Source organism: Haplochromis burtoni, unplaced genomic scaffold, assembly GCF_018398535.1.
Source record: "Haplochromis burtoni strain Fernald_Lab_line unplaced genomic scaffold, NCSU_Asbu1 Contig_188, whole genome shotgun sequence".
NCBI classification, from domain to species: Eukaryota; Metazoa; Chordata; class Actinopteri; order Cichliformes; family Cichlidae; genus Haplochromis; species Haplochromis burtoni.
The window spans coordinates 790,470-811,991 of NW_024582549.1; the positions used below are offsets into that span (position 1 = coordinate 790,470).

Here is a 21,522-nt window from a genome sequence, read left to right on the forward strand (position 1 = left end):
CTATCTATCTATCTATCTATCTATCTATCTATCTATCTATCTATCTATCTATCTATCTATCTATCTATCTATCTATCTATCTATCTATCTATCTACTGACTTATTTTTACAAATGAAGTGCAGCTTATATGGGTTGTGAACTTTCTTAGAATAAATCCTTGAGATTATATAATAACCCAGTTAATATCAGGGCATTAGGGAATCTTTTATTGAGCCTTAGGTTGCAAAGCATTTTTTAACAGTCAAAGAAATTTTCAAACATGCTATCAGCATTTGAAATATAAAACTGGCAGAGAAAGGTGCTTATCTGGGGTGGACATATTACCATTAGCAGCACATTAACTTATCTCTTTCTGCAGAGCATGGGCTACAACGTCACTGAGCCTCACCGCTTTCCTTGTTTTGGTCCTGCAAGAAATTAAGTTTACTACATGTGTTGCTATCTACTCTCAAGCTATAAGTAACACATGTTTAAATACTTAAATTCTCCCATTATTAGGCTACACAAAACTGCCTGATTACATCAACCCCAAGGTGCTGAGGACCTGTGCTAGCCAGCTGCCTGTGATCCTGAGTCACATTTACAGCCAAAGTTTGAAACAGGAGATGATATCAGTGTTAGGGAAAACATCCTGTCTAGTTCCTGTACCAAAAACCTCAACACTATTAAGAATTTAAAGCCTACTGACCACTTGCCATTACATCATATTTAATGAAGATTGGCGAGAGATAAGTACTGTCCAACATGAAAACATCTCGTGACCCTCTGCAGTTCGCATACAGAAGCTACCAGAAATATTAACAAACATGTCCACCATCTCCTGGATTAATGATTACCTGATACATGTAGACAAACTGCAATTTGGGAGACTGGACAGTACAGTACAGGAGCTCCAAAGGGAACTGTGTCATCTCCATTTGTGCTCACCTTGTACACCTGAGGCTTTCAGTACAATTGTGGTCAATGCAATCTACAGAAATACTCTGACAATTCTGAGGTTGTTGGTTGTATTAATTGTGGGTGGGAAGAGGAGCACAGAGCACTACTGGGTGACTGGACTGGCCTGGGAGGATTCTTCTGCTTCCAAATGTGAATAAGACCAGAGCGACTGTGATCAACTTCAGAGGAAAGAGGACAACTGACCCATGTCTATCCTGGGATAGGATGCTGATGTGGTGGAGGAGTACAAATACAGAGGCATCCATATCAACAACAGATTGAACTGGAAGACCAACACAGAAGCTGTATCCAAAAAGAGGATGAGCAAGCTCTACTTCCTAATGAAGAGAGCAAAATGAGAGTAAAATCATGGGGATTTTCCATCAGCCAGTTGTAGTGAGCACAATGTACTTTGCTGTGGTGTGCTGGAGAAGAAGCGTCAGAGCTGGTGACTTGGATATTGTAAATGAATGTATTTTTTTAAGCAGGCTTCTGTAATACAGAATAAATACGATACGAGTATTTCACTCACTGTTAGGAAAGTGGTTTTAAAATTTGATGGTACATTTTCCACTGAATTGTCAAGGAACTGAAGGTAAAGCTTGAAAACTCACAGGTGGTCTCAGTGGTCACAATTTTTAATATTTAATTCAGCATCTTCACAATTTTGATCACATGTTGTGAATTACATCAAGGCTCAAACTTGAGACCCCAGCCACTAAACGCAGGCTCTAAGAGGAGATGGGATCACCACTGTTGCCTGCTTCACCTTGAGATGAGGCCAAACGTGGATCCGTTTCCTCTCCAAAATATGTTGTCCTCTGGGCCTCCCTATACATATGAACACACACATATATACACATGGCTCTCATTTGACAAAGTAAAACAGAACCAGACAGAAAATTACTCATAACCTTCAAGGCTTATCTGAACTGATGGTATAAGGCTAGGCAGTAGTGTATGCTGCACATATTTTAAAGCCCCTTGAGGCAAAATTATGACTTTATGCAGTATAAATAAAACTGACTGTGTGTGTGTGTGTGTGTGTGTGTGTGTGTGTGTGTGTGTTTCAATGTATATCTATTTTTATCACCTAGACTCATGGACAGGGAACATGTTGCTCTCAGGGGCATCAGAGGTGACTGGTTCCTCTTGTTGCTGGGACTGAATGTGGCTTTGCTGCTGGGACCCACTCTCATCAGTCTGAAAAACATTTTGGTGGCAATGTTGGTCATTACTTTTGCTGAGAAGATTGATCCAACTTTCATATTTGTCAGTTTACGATGACATTTGTCAAGCTGTCTCTATTGCTGGAATAGCAGTATCGAGCTTCTGGACCCTAATTTATTCATATTTAGGCTCTTTATCAGCTTTATCAGGTGACATTTATTAGATTAGAGACAGATAGTGACACACACATTACATTTATTAGAATATTCATAGAATTGAAAATCTGTTCAAGTTCTACATACGTAAAGTACCTGGACAGAGGTTGAGACGTGTGTCTTGGCCTGCATGCTGCCTCGTTTGTGGAGTTCCAGCAGTGTGTCATACTCACTCTTTAACTGATCAAAGTCATCCTGGAGTGTCTTCAACTTCACAATAAAAAGAAAAAAAAGTCACCAAAGACTGTTGAGATGTTAAGTCATGAAGTCTACATATAGTATCCAGCATGAGATACCTGAAGCTCGGTCCGTTGGTGTTTCTGTTCAAGGGCGTCCCAGTCACACTGGGGCACAACACCCCAGTACTCTGCGTTCATCCTGTTCAGTTCCTCCTGGGCTTTCCTCAGGTCTTCTCGACACACCTTTAGAGCGAGCTGCAGTTCCACAGGATCCTTCCAATCTAAATGGAAGCACATGTAAGAGCATGACACACTTCCCTATAGACATTTATATTTTCTAAACATATAAAAACATATGTTTTGCTGAGCTCTAGAGGTTACTGTACTTGGGTTTTTCAAATATAGATAATGTTGGGCCTTTTCCATCAAAGAGGTTTTCAAACTTTTTCTGGCATGCCCCACACCAGAAGCTGATCACACGCTACCATCTTTTATCAATTATTTAATAATAATAATACAAAAAAGTTGGAAATTAGTGAAATAAAACTCAAACGAACAGAATTTGCAAACTACTTCTGCAATTTTTTCAATCTCAAAAATAATCTTTTTTATGGAGTTTAACTTTAACTTTCAAATGCAAAATATGGAGTTTAACACAGTTACTTAGAGAGTTATTCTCCATTACTACTATAGTTACAGAGAGTCTCAAGTGAGTCACTGGAAATGTTTCCTAAGGAATACCATCCAATAAAGATACTGACAGTTTCAACGTTTAAACAAATTATTATTTTCAGTATCACTTAAAGGGTATCAATTGTTTTTCCTTTAATTCCATCGTACATATATTGTTGCTATGGTGACTCCTCATATTAACCTTCAAATCATTTGGTCAGAGTGTGAGAAAGTAATCCCAAAAATAAATAAAACAAAATTAATTAATTAATTAATCCCAATAAAGAATATATTATATTGTCTTAAAACCATACATGTTTATTTTGGGAAGAAATCACATCTAAATTCACATCTAAAAAAAAAAGGAACTTAAGTTATTTTCAGTTCACTGTTAACTAGTTAAAGATGTAATAGATGTTGTTATACCTGTACTTTTGTCTGCAGAACACTGCTCCTTCACACTACTTCTTGTCATGTCATTGAGCTGCCAAATCAGCAACCTGCGAGCATCACGCTCCTCCCGGTACTGCAGATACTGGTCAGACAGTTCTGACTGCAGATGATCCACCTTAAGAGGAACAACAGGCAATGGGGTGACTGATACGATAATTGATGGATGCATTTCCTTTATGCGCAGGGTTGTGTGTATGCTTTCATGCCCTTAAGCTTTTATGCTTTCATAAAAGCTTTCATGGCCTTAAAAGTCACATGTCTTTATGCATTCTCAATCATCCAGATAAATAAATCTCCAAAAGTTGATTCTGTTCATCTAGACGTAGCCTTTTCAGTGGGAGAAATGTTTTGTCACTCATCCAAGTGACTAAAAGTCACATGATTAATTAAACAAAAATAAAATTAAAAGTATGCCATTTACCACTGCCTGCACTGTCTTCTCTCTCTTTCTCATGGCTTCAATCTCCTCCTTTAGCTTCTGCTTCTCCATTTTCAAGGCAGCAATCTCAGCCTGCTCCTCTGCCCAGCGAGCTTGAATCTTTCTGTCACATTCCTCTGTCACCAGCCTCAGATGGGACTGCAGTGGTTCCAGCTTTTTGATTTGTTCTCCCTGATGAACTGAAAAGATGTATACAATGCATGCATTACAACAAATAATCAACTCCCTAATATAAAGTCTTTATACAAAGAAAAGCTAACCTCTACAAACTTCATCTTTTTACTGAATAGACAATTAGTTTTAACTAGGTTAGAATAACATGTTGAAACCAACTCTTTCTATGCTACAATAGAACTTATCATTTTACTGCCTACACAAACTGCTAGGACCTTTTAGAAGGCTATTGGAATCTAGTGGAATCCTTTCCACTAATTTTATTAACTTCTTAACCCAGATTTGCTCTCACAAATGCTGAGTTGAATCCTTAACAAACAACAAAGAAAAGTGTATGACTATGTATAGGATGATTTAGAAGAAAACACTCAAAAGTGAATGGCAAAGAGACAGAATAGTACCTGGAGAAGACTCAAAATTATTAATATAGTTACTGAATATTAAAGTCACAAAGTTTTGAGAAATTAATTCAGAATAATACATTTTTTTTTACAAAGAAATATATTGCCTTACTTTGCAAGGCTGGATGGAACCACGCTGGTTGCTGTGTATTATGACTGCAAGAAAGGGCTAATCAAATTATATTTTTCTGTCTCTAAAGAGATATCTACATTGTTGTTACTATTATACACCCTCTCTTTGCATGTGCATTTGAACCAATAAATTTAGTTTGATGTAAGACATTTACCACTTAGATGTGAGAGAATATTGATATTTATGTATTGTAAATATAAAACTTTAATTTATTTAATTCTATACCCAAAGGTAATATATTTTTCTGTTTTTCCCAAAAACATTGTGGGACGCCATTTCTAATCTGCTTCAAAACCTTGTCAAATCTGTTATAAATTGTTTTTTTAAATAGCATTTTTATAAAATCTATACAAATCAGACTAGCTTTCTCATAGAGTTACTGACCAAAGGTGTTTTCATATTCCTTTTTAATGGCAGACAGAAGGGGTTGGTAAGTTTTGAAGGCAGTGATGAAACATTCAAATGCATTGCGGTAGACCTGTAGGCAAAGTAGAGTAAGATTGTAAGTACTTAGACTGCAGCAAGAAAATACGTATATATCTTCTAAACATAAATACAATCAACAAAAACATTTCACCTGAAGTTTCAGCTCCTGAAATTTTGGCTCATGTGGGTCGATAGTATGAAGCTCCTTGCTCACATAGTTCTCCAGCTGCATCAGAAGTTGTGGCTTTCTGTTTGGGCCTGCATAAAAGTAACTGCCTCCTGTCCAGCACTACATGATTGGTCACACAAAAGCACACACAGTACTGTGAAAGGAACTTTCCTGTGACACTGAAAGATAAAGTTTATAAAGATGCCATGAAGTTCTTAGATGATCTTTATACCAATTAAAAGACTTTAGATGTTGGCAGGACAAAGTCAGATTGCTGTTTGTGTAATGTTACCTGATTTACGTACCTTTCTCGTTGCACATGGTTGGACAGATACACCACCAGCACTTTCCTCTTCATGTCCTTCCTCTGATGTCTGGGCTGTGTAACTTTGTAGATTGTATTCATATGTAAGTCTAATATGCAAACAACAAAGTCAGTCTGCCTTAAACGTAATTTAAATAAGCTTTGAAATACAAATGTATTTATACATAAAAACAAACGTAGCATGATTTTTGGTGTAAATGGAAGTCATTTCATCACTTGCCTTGTTTTTTGTGACGGTGTTAGAGGTGGAAATTTCATATCTTTGTTTGGTGACATTTATAGCTTTGATATAAGGGGTGGACAATAACAAACACTTAGCCCGTTTGAAACTGTTGTATTTCGTCAGTTTAACTCAATGAGATCGGCTTTAGCGTCGCACAGCACAACATTTGTAGCAGGGTTTCCATGGTAACGACGACTGACTACGCAACAAGACCCCACGTAGTTGCCCGGTGTGCGCCTAACTAATTTTCAAAATGGCAATGATTTTATCTGCTCAACTCAATCATTAACTTTGATATATAATAACCAATATATGGTAACGTGTTTTATAAAGGCTATTTCACATATCTGCTATATTAATTACAATATAATAAAACTTAGTAAACAACACAGTGGTTTTATGAACAGGCATATATTTCGCCGAGGAAATAACACTGCTATTAATACTGTAAAAATACCCTTTAACTTATAAATACAAGTTTTACCATGTAAAGTTCAAATTTAAATTATATAACGTTCTGAAAACGTGTGTAAGTTTAACAGACGAAAACTACATTTCCTAGCCCCTATCTCACTGGAAGGCCCTAAACCCGTCTAACAGTAGTGGAACTCTGTAGTCATTTCTAGTGACATTAGCATAAAAGCGAGCGTGCAGCTGAACTACAGTACCCATACGACACTATTTCAGCCTACAGTACATTCTGCTGCTTATCCGGGGATGTCACACCGCTGCTATTTTCTCCCCTCAGTCCCTCTCACTCTCAGCCTACAGCTCCAGCGGACTGACACTGGGCTTTGGATAGAAAGAAACGAACAATAAGATACAAAAACAGGAGGCCAAAAAAAATGACAGAGCTCGGAGCGGGAAGCCTGCCGCTGGGAGATCCTGCTTTTAATTACCAGGAGCACGAGCTTAACGAGAGGCTGAAGCGGCTTTACCCGGCTGTAAACGAGGAAGAGACCCCTTTACCCCGATCCTGGAGCCCCAAGGATAAATACAGCTACATTGGGCTGTCACAGAACAACCTACGGGTCCATTACAAAGGTTAGAGACCTGCCTCATCACTGATGGGCCTAAGTGTGTAGTCAAAACAGCAGTTCAAATCTGTCTGTGTTGTTGCCGAAGGGGGGGGGGTCTCTCTCTCTCACACACACATACACACTCAGTATGCGATTATGTTGACTGTGTATGTGCGTGTGCAGTCCTGGTAAATCTAGTCTGAGCTGCCTCTCCTGTCCTGTAACCTTGCTTTGTTTCACGAATGAGCAGAGGAATGCCCAGATGGGTGACAGTGAACTCGCTAACCCTGGCCATCGGTCTCATTACCGTCACACTGAAATCTTCAATATCATGGCTCTTCTTTGTTTATTTACTGTTTATGACGTTACTGCTTTGGAGTAAACTCACTGCATCTGACGTTCTCCTCGCTTTGTACTGGAAGGGGACACTGGCAGCAGTAACGAAGCATAGTTTATTGGCAAACCCCTGTCTAACTTACGGGAGCTTGCTAACAGAAAGCTGTTAACCAAACACATTACTTAGCCTTGTGGCTAACCAGCTAACGTTAGCCAACTTAGCTGTTCCTAATATTGAATTGAGGACAGTAGGTTCCGAGGTGGACACCAACAGAACTTGTTGTTTTCCAGTGCAGTATCAGTTGAAATATTAACGCTGTACAATGCTATAGCAAACAGGATAAAATGGCATTGTTTTGTGTTTCTCATGTGATTTCAGAGCAGTGTTCTAGAAGTCTTTTCCAATCATTTCCCCGTCCACCTCCATTCAGATCTGCGTGCCCCGAGCCTAACAACAGTTTCAGGTCCAGTTTCTAGCAGGCAACAGAGGTGCTGCCGTGAGAGGAAGGCCTCTGCGCATTACATTAGGCCAAAATGCACCGTTCTGGTAATAAATCCGGAGTATCGACGGGCTCTGGCATTTTAACGTTAACAGCAACCAGACGGTTCAGTCAGTCTTTCATTCAGATGGATAAAAGCTGACAGCAGGGCTTTTAGCCGTCTCAATTTAGCAACCACCTATATCAAAACAAGGTGACATCCGTGTGACGGCTTCTGTGCTGTTCAGACAAACCCCCCCCCCACACGCACACACACACCAAAACAGGAAAACACTACAAGACTTTAATCACACACTGTGAAAAATCCCAATTGATAGGCTCCTTTGGGCCCCGTGTAGAAGGTGAGAGGATACAGGCAAGATGTGTAATTCAAAATTAAGGTTGTGTAATCCATTTTGTGAGGTTTATGGAGTGGTGGTCCTACAGTTTGGAAATAGCAGGGAGGGCTTCTTATTTGTAGACTCGGGCCTAATGCCAGATACAACCGCAGATCATTTAATGCATAATTGATCAGGTCCCTGCTGATGAGCAGTTGAATATGAGCTTCCATTCAGTTTATCTGTTATGTTGAGAATGTTGATTTACCTTTTGCTATAATCAGTGCTGTTAAGATCATTGTATTCTAGTCTAGAATTACCTAACAGCTCTGGCACTGGCTCAAAGTGGTGTATTGCTGAGGATGAGAGGGGGGAGGGGGGGTTCTTGTTGAGCTTATGTTGGACATTGAGTCATTATGTTTATGAAAGGTGCACAGATTCAGTGACACTGCACTATTGTTAAGGCATGACATATAAATAGGTTTGTTCTGGAGTGTGTGAGATATTTTTTTCTGCTCCTGGTTGTTCCTGCTCTGTTCCCTCACCCTTGTGGTTTGGATGCTATTTTGACCAGCGTGCCAATTTTCTCTGTTCAAGGCCATGCAGTGTCTACCTAGTCCTGCTGCGCACTGACAGAGATTAATCCTCGCAGCCTCAGCAGCAAGATAGATACTTAAACAAACTTAATGGCTTTGTACCAATAAATGCAGCAAATGGTGTTAATTTTTACACCTCTGCAGATGCAAAGATAATTTTATCATTAACTTAGAAATAAAGAGAGGGTTACAGTTGCATAGTAGGAATACATAGTAGGAATAAATCTAATGTTCTGTAACACACCCTATAGCGTTTTCTTTGCACTTTTACACACATAATAAATTCAGCTGCACCCTGATGAAAGACCAAGCTGTTGACTAAGGATTTTGTTGGAATACTAATTGTTTTGCTGTAGATTTATGTTTTATGACTTACAGTAATCACAATGTCAGTGTACCAAGCAAACTTTTAACTGAGCAAAACTTTTCGCAAGCAAATAGTTTCAAAATAGTCAACTAATCATTTCTTTGACCTTTGAGAGAAGCACTTTAATATATACTGTGAATAACCATAACAAGACTGACGTGGAACTAAAGGAATAGTACGGGATTTCAAATTCACATACTTTACGAAATTTAGTTGAGCAAAAGGAAAGCATTTATCTAAATAGGATCATGATTTTTATTAGGGTTTCATTTATTTCAAACTGCAATCCATTTGTTTGAGCCATGTTGAAATTAAAGTGCACATATAGAGAAACCTACAGGCTGCACTAGATGCTGCTGCGGAATAGTCGCAACTAAGGCCTCAGTCATTCTCTGTTGTGTACAGACACCAAAAGCTGGAGTAGTAATTGCTGTTATACGTCTTTGAAATCAGATGATAATGACATTTACGTCACTTAGACCCCAGCGTACCTCCCCATTATTACATAAATGAACTGTGGTGTATCACATCTTTGGTAAGCTAAGTTCAGTTCCTCTAGCCACACCCAAGCCTGATTACTGCCACACCCATTTTCAATCAAGAAATCACTTAAATGGGACCTGCCTGACAAAGTGGAGTAGACCAAAATATCCTCAAAGGCCAGACATCATGCCACGATCCAAGGAAATTCAGGAACAAATGAGAAACAATGTAATTAAGATCTATCAGTCTGGAAAAGGCTATAAACCCATTTCTAAAGCTTTAGATGTCCAACGTACCACAGTGAGAGCCATTATCCAAAAATGGTGAAAACATGAAATCGTGGTGAACCTTCGCAGGAGTGGCCAGCCGACCAAAATTACCCCAAGAGTGCAAGATCGACTTATTCAAGAGGTCACAAAAGAACCCAGAACAACATGCAAAGAACTGCAGGCCTCACTTGCCTCAGTTAAGGTCAGCGTTCACGACTCCACATTAACTGGGCAAACATGGTCTGCATGGCGGGGTTCCAAGATGAAAACCACTGCTGAGCAAAAGGAACAAAAAGGCTCGTCTCAGTTTAGCCAGAAAACATTTTGAAGATCCCGAAGACATTTAGGAAAATTTGTGGACTGATGAGAAAAAACTTAAACTTTTTGGAAGTTGTGTGTCCCATTGCATCTAGTGTAAAAGTAACAGCATTTCTGAAAAGGAACATCATACCACCAGTAAAACAGGGTGGTGGTAGTGTGATGGTCTGGAGCTGTTTTGCTGCCTCAGGACCTGGAAGACTTACCGTGGTAAACTGAACCATGAATTCTGTTGTCTGCCAAAACATCCTGAAAGAGAATATCTGGCCACCTGTGTGACCTCAACCTGAAGCACACTTGGGTTTTGGAAGAGGTCAGTGATCCAAAACACTCCAAGTCCACCTCTAAATGGCTTAAGAAAAACAAAATGAAGGCTTTGGAGTGGCCTAGTCAAAGTCCAGACCTGAATCTGATTGAGATGTTGTGGCATGACCTTAAAAAGGCGGTTTATCATGGGAAACCCTCCAATGTGGCTGAATTAAAACAATTCTGCAAAGATGAGTGGGCCAAAATTCCTCCACAGTGCTGTAAAAGACTCCTTGGCCATTATTGCAAACACTTGATTGCAGTTTTTGCTGCTAAGTGTTATTAGGTTTAGAGGGCAATAACTTTTTCAAACTATTGTACACGAACAGGTGTGTGGCAACTACACCCATATGGAAAAGAAATAGAAAGAACTTATAAAAGACTTGCATAAGATGTGGCCTACTTCATATAGTGAATCATATAAGGCTTATATGATTTACTCATGAAAGTGGACACTTTCTCATTACTTTCATATATTGTTTTAGTAAGTATCCAAAACATACAAGTTTCATTTATATAATTTTTCAAGGGATCTTATATCTGGTTTCACTCTTGTATGCTTTTCATACAAGTTTCACATAAGACAGATACAAACCTTATAAGATTTATATACATCTTTTCCATATGGGCATTCTTCCTTGAGCTTATTCCATAGTCACTCCTCACCACCCTGGTGTTATCCAGAGCCTCAAAAGCCTAAGATGACATTACTGTTTATAGTTTGGTTGTCTGCATAGGTGGATTTGTGCAGATTTTTGTGGAGGCATACACCCTGACAAAGGCCCTGAGTCCACTGTACAAGGATCTAATTGCTCATAATTGTCCGAAGAGCTGCTCCTACAGGACAACTTGAACTAGCAAAGTCTATTAAACACAGTGCAATTTTAGTGGAAAATCACAAGGAAAGTTACTGGAAGATACAGAAGGTAGAAATCTTAGATAAGAGTTCATTAAGGATACACTTCGCCATCATTTTCAGAGGTTATTTGTTATTGCACTGTACATTTGTGCAGTGAGTCTACTAAAGGGTCTACTAAAGGTTTTATATTGTTTGGTTTATATATTTGGTTTATATTGTATTTGATCTGCATACTCAGGTATTTAAATACTTTTGACATATTTTGAACTGACACTTTTAAAGACAAATTTGTTGGTATTTTCAGAAAGACCTAATGGTTTGTTTTTTACATTTTGATTTAACTTTCGCTAATGCTGATTTTCTGATTCAACTCAGAGGTTGAAAATTTTCATTTGTCTTCTTACGGCAGGTGACATGTAAATATTTACAGCACTGTTTAGTTATAAAATGAGCATAATAGCCTGCCAAGCATCATTATGTTACATGTTTTAGAACCTATATTATGCTAACTTTTGTTGCCATCACGATGAAGTCATGGTAATTGGAATTGGCCGAAGTGGTCCAAAATGAGTGCCATCATAATTTTTTTGAAATTTCCAAATGCACCATGAAAATTGGGACAGCTATGCTGCCCAAACTCTATGTATGACAGAGTTGGAGTTGGCTCTGGCTCAGGAGGTTTAGCAGGTTGAATAGCTGGCTCGTTGCCTCCTTTTACTCGTTGATGTATATTTCATTGAAGATCTCGGAATGGCGGCTGCTACCAGCCAGGAAGCCAAACACATTTATGGTAAATCTGCTTTGTCAGTGTGTGCTAGAAATTGTGCCACAAACCAATTTAAACTTTAATATCGTTTAGTTTTGGTTTATTGCCTAAGAAAGAAAGGTGTAAATTCTCTAACTGTAACAAAAGTAAAGTGAGTAAAGGAAATGTCATTTAGTCACCATCTAAACTTGGTTAAAAATGGATAGAAGATGTGTAATAAGACATAACTGAAAATAAGTGTGTATATATATCATGATATGTGGTATTTTTTTTTATACTTTTGGTCATTATGCTTCAGTATGAAGTTGCATCTATATTGAAACTAGACACCTGTTGCTTTCAAACTAGAATTATTGTGATTTGAAAAAGTCTGAGTAAGTTCAATCCAGTGGTTCAGTAGCTTGTGGAACAACAATACCTTAAAGAATTGTTTCCTGTTTTAGTTCATTCTCTAATATCTAATATCAATTTCTAATATGTACAACACAAATGAATGCTCCAGACCAGCAAACTGCCAAAACATCTGCTTTCATAAAGATGTTCATGCTTAACGATTAGTTAAACCAGTTCATTTGAATAGCAGCACTTGGCTGCTACTTGCTCTCCTAGTTCTTAGGGAGCGTCAAGGTTGTACTTGGTTTTTCTGTAGAGTCATAACTGCCTGTTCTGGCCTTACTTTGGAGCTTTATATGACTGGAATACCACAGTCATGCTACTTTTTTAAAAATTTCTTTAGCATAAATACAATTGTGAGATACAGAACTCAATTGTTAGGCTATAAACAAACTACACATCAATTGCATGACGTTCATATAAACACTACTAAGAACGTGTTTTTAGCGTGATCAGTTGGTGCTGAATTTCCCTGAAGTCTCTAGCCTTATTTAGCCATTTATGTGCTAACACATGTTCATTTAATACCTTCAGTTTACTTCTGTGTTTTAAGAAAAAAATGTGAAAACATCTCGTTATCATATTTGCAGCATCTAAACAAAAATCTGATCCAGAAAATGGAACCAGAAATGAAAAATCCTGTCTCATTTATGAATTTTTAAGACTCATTCCTGCAGCACACTAGGAAGAACGTGATCTAGATACAGGCTAGTTAGTTTCCTTCTCTGCTCATGCTCAGCTTCTCCACCAAGTTTTGTTAACTTTGACCTGCATAATCCCGCTGACAGAAAGGTAGATAAATCGCAATGAGAACATACCTCTGCCTCAGCTCTTATCTAGGCAGAAGACACATAATTAAAGTTCAGAGATTAATGTTTTCAAAGGTCACGTGGCCCTAACCTTTGTGCTGCATTCATGTATTGTCAGTAGAATGGTAACAATGTTGTTATCTCATAGTATATTTGTAGTATATTGCTAACTTAAGACAAACAGGTTATAGCATCTTTAATTTGAGATTTTATTTAACTTTAACTGTATGAGATTTTATCAGCATTCCCATCAGTTAGGAAATAAAGTAACTTAAAAATCCTTAATATCACTGACTTGGAAAAATACCATTTCCAGTTTTCCATCTATTATTAACTAGGCCATCATATCTCTTAGAGGCCACAGTGATGAAGTGCTGCTGTGTAGCATAATCTGCCTCAGGGAGACCAAAACAGAAGATACAAACCTTTTAGCACAAGTTCCAGGTGTATCTGTGCACACAAACAAGTAATATGTAGCCTTGTGCTGTATGGCCACATGCCCAAAGTGTTATATTCACTTTTGTTTTGACTGAAGTATTTTCTTAGTTTAGACACATTTGATAACCAATGTATTAGTCTATACCAGTCCAAAAAACTTTAGTCATTTTTTAGTAAGTTAAATAAGAGATGTAATCAAAGAGTCTGAACAGGAAAGCAGCTCTGAATTCATTTTTTTAATACCTAGCAAGGTCTGTAGCTTAGTAGTATCATAACTGAGTATATGGTGGCGGTGTTGTCAGCTAGGGTCTAATATAAATGGCATTAATTCCCTCATGAAGTCATATAAGAATTTTTGTACTTCCTCATACTATAAATAAATCCTCAAATTTTATTATGATGTTGACATGGTGATATGGACTCTGCTTCTTTTGACACTGTGAGGCATTTAGCAACGTGTTGCTTTGGTCTTTGTTGTGCTTGCTATTATTGAACAGATAGATTTTGCACTTTGCCTCTGCTAGTGGTCAAAAATACACCCTGGAGGCAGACTGCTGATATTCTAGTAAGCAATTAAGGCCACACAGTGCTGTGGGTGAAGAGGAACAGGACATTAACAGTTGCTCCTTGAACTCTTGTGGAAAGGTTTAAAGTCGCACAAGAGCAGAAATGTCTAATACTGCCAGGGCTTTAATATTAAATCACATGGCCTTTCATTCAAACTTTACAACACTGTTACACTCTAAGTTTCTTATCTAATACAAATAAAAAACCACAACGGCCTAATCAGCATGAATCAGCATGAATGCAGAATTATAAACCAGACATTTTGGTTAACGGTAGTAACCATCTCACATACCCATTTATGTAGTCCCAAAGAGACCTGCTGGCCTACTGAGGTCTAAAATTAGACTACTGGCTGACACACACACAAACAGACACGCACAGGCACGCCAGTCACATGTGTAAACATGATAGAACATGCATAGTGGATTTGTGGGTCAAAAAAGATGCAAAAATGAGTGTTAGCGAATGTCCTGTCACTTTGTGCTTCCTAAAAAACACTAATGGGCTAGCAGATGTGGATATTTTATATAGTGTTAATGTAATTCAGACTCTAACATGCTTTAGTTCATTATTAATTATGGCACTGTGATCTTTTAATAGTGTCATAGTTGCATCCTTATTAAAAAAAATATAAAACAAATATCATTAAAAGAGTTAGGATCACAGTTAAAGAGGTGTTGTTACTGTAAACCTATACAAGTGATGCTATACTAAGAGTATTTTACAGAGTATTTTTTGAAAAAATGAAAACACATCGAGCCAGTATATTTCTAACTTCCTGTTCTACTCTATAGTATGTATAACTTTATTTTAGTGACCACACTTATGTCCCCCTCACACACAACAAACAGCAACAGCCTCAAGGTGTCTGCTGACAGCCAGCTGCTTCGTTTAAGGTTACAGCATGTCTACATTTCATGCACACACAGAGCTCTCAGTGACTTGTTATGTGTGGTGACAGGTGAGCTCAGTCAATGGTGCGATTACATGTAACAGAAAGAGATGCACATGCTTACTGTAGAGGCTAGATTGCAGTTATACAACAGTACTGAACATATTAGTCTCTCTCTCTCATGACCCGAGGGATTGCATAAGCAGCCATCTGAATATAGAATGACAGACAGTAATATGTGTTGTGCTCAAATCTAATTGGTCCAGACAAAATACATGAGCCCTGTGACCTCATTGTCTACATCTTTACCAGACTGTGTTAAATCAATGTCCTGTATAACCTATTCATAGAAAAGTTACCTTAACAAAAAGATGAATGTTATTTGAGAAATCCACGCGTATCTGAGCCTAATCTGAGCCTCACTGATCACTCAGCCTTGTGGTGCAAGCCCAACACAGCCTTGTGGAAATGTAGGGGGAATAAATAAGAAAACTGATGGCAGTTAGGTTAGTTATCAAACCTACAGCTGTTTCTGTTGCCATATTCAGATTAGATGAGCTTCTTCTGAAAAGCTGCCTTTGGTCTTCATCAAACATGTCTGCCGTTACTCTGGCCACACCACTCTATCTTTTGTCTGTTCAGAGCACATTATTGCAAAAGACCTGGGGCCAGATGCAGAAAGCTCTGTTTATATTACCAACCAAAACTGTGTGTATACACTAAGGCAGATATGCGCATACACATTCATTTTTTTTGGTCATATTTATAGAGATGTGCCTATGCATTATCCAGTCCTCCTTACACAGAAAAAAACCCCTTAATAAAAAGACGTTGAAAAGACATTGAAGAAAGCTTTGATGTCTGAAGAATGCTGAGATTAGGTTAAAAAGTTGAAGGTGAAAAGTCAGCTTCTGAGGCTGTTCAAAAGACATTTACAAAAAGACATCCTTTTACATCTAAATCCTTTAAAAAGTTTAAAAGTTATAAAGGGCGCTCTACTTCCACAGTGCCTCGGACAATCTACTGATTTGGTCACAAAAATAAACATAATTTGGTCAACTTTTAACAGGCCACGTTTCAACCAAATGTAGATGTAAACCAGTGTCTTTTTAAAGGCAATTTAGTCCATGGGCAATGTCCATGGATACCTGGTGTTTGGGGGGTGGCCTTTTGTACACTTCTACCTAGTTATTTATCTACATTTGAAAACGTCATTTGCACTACTAGTTAGTAGACTATATGTTAAGTTTAACATCTAGTCTAAGTTAAGTTTATTTGTCAGTGTGTTTGTCTCTAAAAGTCAGGTTCTACTTTTTATGTGTTTTTTTTCTTTTGACCAGATAGCAAATTTATGACTAATTAAACTATGAAAATACTAAGAATCCAGGTCAGTGCCATATCATGAGACTTTGGTAGACAATCAGGAGTCAAATGCAAGCCCAGTGTTTCTTTGTTTTTAAAGTCCTTTTGTAATAGGCTACCATGTTCTTCATGTACACCTTGTATTTCTCTTTTATCAGGTCATGGAAAGAACCACAAAGATGCAGCATCAGTGCGAGCCACACACCCAATCCCTGCTGCCTGTGGGATCTACTACTTTGAAGTCAAGATTGTCAGCAAAGGTCGAGATGGGTAAGCAGATGCAACTTTTAAAACCTTAGAGTTGGTGCCCTATGTTACCATGGTAACCTGACTTAGCGCCCCCCCTCGGGTCATTCATAACATGTTCAGTGTGCCCACGCAAAAATAAAATTGCAGTAACTTTGTGTATTTCCTGTTAGTTTTTATTATATTCTGACTTTGAAGCTTAGGTCCATGAGTCACTGCACTGGCTGTTTTCTGAGGATATTATCAGAGGAGTAGGGTTTTATATATGTGTATATGTAAAACCCTGCCTCTTATTGTTTCATATTAAAGAAAAAAATAGCCAACTTTAATAACTTGAAATAAATTACATGAATTCGATTTTTAATTAACATTTAAACATTTAATTTGATGGTTATAAAAATAGTATTTTTTTATGACAATCATTTGTAGCACTGGTGCAAAATTTGTCAGTAACAATGTCTTTGTTCCTTTTTGTCAGTTTTTTGCATTTACACCTGTTAACTTGGTTGTGCAAAGTTTTTTCCACCTTGAGTCTGTATCAAAACAGCAGTCTTTATATCACTTATCGTATTACTGTCCAAATCCTTTGTCACGACAGAGAGAGTTACATCAGTGGAAAATTTTGGGGTGTTTTTGTTCATCTGCTGTACCAGTGAAAATGGTAGCCAGCCTTAAAAGTACAGTTTTAGTAATCATCACTGTCATCTAATGTGAGGGACTACACCTGAAAATTGTAGATCTGTGTTGCTTATAGTCAAGATATTCTTCTTAGTTGCCCTAGAATTACAATAATTGGGTGTCATTTCCAGAATTAGGAAATATGGAACGTTTTGAGCCCAGACTGCCTCTTCATCACGGCCCTGTGGGAATTGATTATTTAATCAGAACGCACACACACACACACACACACACACACACACACACACACACACACACACACACACATACACACACAAGCCTGTTCAGCTATCTTAGTGAGGACCTTCATTAACATAATGGTTTCCCTAGCACCTTACCCTAACCATTAAAAATGAATGCCTAACCCTTACCCTAACCATAACCTAATTGTAACCCTGACACTAAAACCACATTTTGAGCCTCAAAAAGGCCTTCAAACTTGTGAGGACCGGTGAGTGTGTCCTCACAAGTGACTGTTGGTTCTCACAAGTATAGTAGAATGCAGATTTCGGTCCTCACAAAGATGGCTAGACAGGAACACACACACACACAGTTTCAAATTGATACATTTTTTTTTAAAGTACTAAGAGAAGTCTATTTCACCAAGCGTATCCTCCTAGATAAACTGGGTCTGGAATTGTTTGCTTCAGTTTGGCAGCTAGAATAGGTAACGTTGTGCACTGTTGCTGAAAAAGTTGCCACATGGAATTTAACAGCAAGAAAGTTCCTCCAGTTTAGTTCTGTTATTACAGGACTCTTTGGAAGGACCTGAATGGCAAATTTACTTCTACATTATAAAACAGTTAAAGTAGAGCTGGGCGATAGAACGATAACGATATGTATCGCGATATAACTTTTACTCGATAGAGAAATTAAGCTATCGCGATAGACCTCGCCGCTCTTGTCCTCAAAAAAAAAAAAAAAAAAGGTCAGCCAATCCAAATTAAGTAGCGCAGAGCCGAACCAGCGCATAATGGAGGAAATGACTGTGCCGACTAGAAAAATCAACCGAGCATGACCGAAGAGAAAACAGATGATGGTTCCAATGCCGGAGAGATTGTCAAACGGAAGAGCCATAGAAGTTCCGTAGTGTGAAGGTATTTCAGCTATTTCAAGTCTGACAAAAAATAGAGTAGCGTGCACTGTAAATTGTGCCGAAAGCAAGTCTGGAAATACAATAAACTGGTGCATGCGTCACACTGCGCCACGTTATTGTTTCGGTGAAATGAATTTCTACAATACTGTTACTGTTAATTCTACTCTCTGCAGTGTTTAAATGCTTACATATACACACAGTTACTGTCCGTCCACACATACGACTCTGTTCTGCTTTGTTTACTTTTTCCCACCGAGGCTTCTAGACTTCTGATTGGCCAACATTTCTGCACGGTTAGGAATCTAGCGCCACCTGCTGCTTTGGCATGTTCATAGCAGCGTTTTCCTTCATTTCTGCCTTTATGTGTGGACGGGATTATTTTTTAAAACGAAAACGGAAAATCTCCGTTTTCAAAAATACCCGTGTACGTGTGGACGTAGCCTCAGTCTCTGACTGGAAGCGCTAATTCGTCATTCGGCTTTTGTCAGACTAAAGTAACTGTTAAAACTGTTTGAAAAGGTCAGCTATACAACAAGGAGAGATTGAGAATTTCCTTTTAGTTCTCAGTTTATTTGATATTGACAAAAGTTAGTCAGTTTTGTCTGTTCTTCTGTAGAACAAAGATTTATTTTTAGAATTAATATTTTGTTTCTAAGTGGAATTGACAATTTAGTCTGTTTTGTTTGTTCTATTTTGAAACTTAAACGCTTTAGCGGCTGCCTTTTGTGTAGTTTGCAATATTTGCCTTTATTTATCTGAAAAAGTCTCATGTTCCTTAAGTACATCTACCCTGTTGAACTTATTATGGGAAATAAATATTTAAATAAAAACAAGCTGCTGATTATTTCACATTTTACTTGTGAGCAACGGCACATTTAAATCTTACAAATATAGTTATTTGGCTTATATCGTGATAGATATCGTTATCGCCTGAAATGAAAAAAACATATCGTGATATGAAAAAATCTCATATCGCCCAGCTCTAAGTCAAAGATGAACTCCATATATAAATGAATATGCAAAGATCTTTATTGTCAAATGAGGCCATACCGCACAAAAGAGAGTCATTGCCTTTCAGCTAATTCAGTGATTGCTGAGGTTGCTGATGAGTAAGTATTAGGTTAGTCTCTGCAATTATTTTGCCATGTGGTTAAATGTCTGGCTTTCAGATTCTCTTTTGTGACTTGATTGGAGCTGAAATACCTCTCCATTTAAAAAATTCAAATTGCACAGTAAACACTCCCTATTTCCAGTTAAACAGCTAGGCATACAAAAGAAGTGATGCAAAATATATTTGTATGGCTTTCATTTTTAGGCAGCTAGAAGCTGCATGATGTGTCGTGGAATGCCACGGGAATAACATGTACTCTGTGTATACATTTCAAGTTACACCCATAAACTAATAAGTCGTTTTGAAACTTAAAAATAAGCTCACATCTCGGGTCTCAGACAGTACTGAGAAAAAGCCCTAAATTCAAGAATTTGAATTCATTAGAATTTCGTAGAGATATCTTGATTGTAATTTTCTTGTCCAAGTCCAGATTCGTATTAGTGTAATCTGAAAATACTCATTTTTATGATTCTAGTTTTCTTTGTAAGAACTGACAGCATATACAAACTTTTCTTCAATGCGATTTCCAGAATAAAAGAAATTATTGAACTTTCCATGCAGTAAGTGTAATAAGTTACATTATCTTCTCTCACTGAGGCAACTTTGAAATATAAAGTGCTCTAACACTGGAAAGGGGATCAGATAATTAACTGAAAATGAGTTGCTGCTTATTTTACCAGATAACAGGATACTGGCTCTTTTACCTTTTTCACTCACTTTAATAATTTTACTACCTTGACCCTTTGACTGCTAAGATGTGGATAGCTTTAGCTTGTTTTGTTGTTGTTGTTTTCCACACTGGTACCCTACGGACTCTACTTTGGCAGATTTTGTGTCTTCATTGACAGTAAAGAGCCTTCATGCTAACAATATGTTAGCATGTGGCTGTAAGTGTGCATGACTATTTGTCTTGAGAAATCAGAGGGTCACCTCCTGATCACTGATATGAGCCAATTCCAGTCCCTGGGCGGTTGATTGGTGTATCTCTACAGTTTTGTTGGGCTGCAGCCTATAAGTCGATGATTTGACTCATCAACTGGATCAAAGCTTTTGTTTACTTTTTAAATCAATCTAAACTGGTTTAAGCAGAAATCACATGGACTTCAATGCTCTTTAATCCTTCAGTTTGAATGAGGTGGCGTCATGTGTAGCAGAACTAAGCTGTGGATCTGTAGCTTTGGGTTGCTTCAAGCTGCTTACACTGAAACTAAATAGAATTCCAACTTTTTATTCGCTGCCATAGATGTAAATGAATTAAATCACTTTTACTGAAATGCTCTAGTATAGCAGTTAGCCAATTGAATGACATAATGAAAATATTCTGAGAGAGTTCAGTGGTTTGTTTTGCAATTCACCATGAAAAGTCAGAGAATTTGGTGTTACAGTGACTCTTTAGCCTGTTGCATTTCATGTTTTTTCTTTATTTTTATGACTATTTACATTGTAGATTCTCACTGAAGGCATTATAATGTAGTAAACAAAAAAAATAACTCAATGTGAAATAACTCAAAACATGTTTGATAATGTAGAGTCTTCTAAGTAGCGATCCTTTGCTTTGATTGCTGTTTTCCACACTCTTGGCATTTTGTTGATGAGCTTCATAAGGTAGTCAGCTGAAATGGTTTTCCAACAGTCTTGAAGGAGTTCCCAGAGATGCTGAGCATTTATTGACCCCTTTGCCTTCACTCCATCTCATCCCAAACTATCAGACCACAAAGGTCTGATTTGCACAGTCTCCTCTGAACAGTTGATGTAGAGATGAGTCTGCTACTCGAACTCTGTGTGGAAATTATCTGGGCTCTAATCTAAGGTGCTGTTAACTTGCGATTTCTGAGGCTGATGACTCTGATGAATTTATCCTCAGCAGCAGAGGTG

At 37.9% G+C, this 21,522-nt stretch overlaps 2 protein-coding genes across 4 annotated transcripts in view; one reads left to right on the top strand and one right to left on the bottom strand.

The window, feature by feature from the left end:
* Nucleotides 1-55: 55 nt before the first annotated feature.
* On the bottom strand, nucleotides 56-6,327 carry tsnaxip1 (translin-associated factor X interacting protein 1). 2 transcript variants are annotated; one of them, XM_005935019.2, is made up of 10 exons: nucleotides 5,917-6,327; nucleotides 5,677-5,758; nucleotides 5,354-5,491; nucleotides 5,161-5,254; nucleotides 4,051-4,247; nucleotides 3,603-3,744; nucleotides 2,622-2,785; nucleotides 2,422-2,535; nucleotides 2,034-2,143; nucleotides 56-1,771 (listed from the first exon to the last, which is right to left on the bottom strand). In XM_005935019.2, exons 1-10 carry the CDS (start codon nucleotides 5,970-5,972, stop codon nucleotides 1,672-1,674), a joined length of 1,197 nt encoding a protein of 398 aa, XP_005935081.1. In that variant the 5' UTR covers nucleotides 5,973-6,327; the 3' UTR covers nucleotides 56-1,671. The 2 variants fall into 2 exon arrangements, with proteins under 2 accessions (XP_005935081.1, XP_005935080.1); XM_005935018.3 differs by having other exon boundaries at nucleotides 57-1,771; nucleotides 5,677-5,785; nucleotides 5,917-6,323.
* Nucleotides 3,661-21,522, top strand: part of ranbp10 (RAN binding protein 10) — a 41,149-nt gene continuing 23,287 nt past the window's right edge. The window contains exons 1-2 of one of the 2 annotated variants that reach the window (XM_042225904.1): nucleotides 3,661-3,769; nucleotides 16,675-16,786. In XM_042225904.1, the coding sequence (XP_042081838.1) occupies nucleotides 3,736-3,769; nucleotides 16,675-16,786 (146 nt within the window). In that variant the 5' untranslated portion in view covers nucleotides 3,661-3,735. Of the gene's footprint in view, nucleotides 3,770-6,554; nucleotides 6,964-16,674; nucleotides 16,787-21,522 lie in introns of those variants that run through there. The other variant, XM_005935017.3, reaches the window with a different exon arrangement.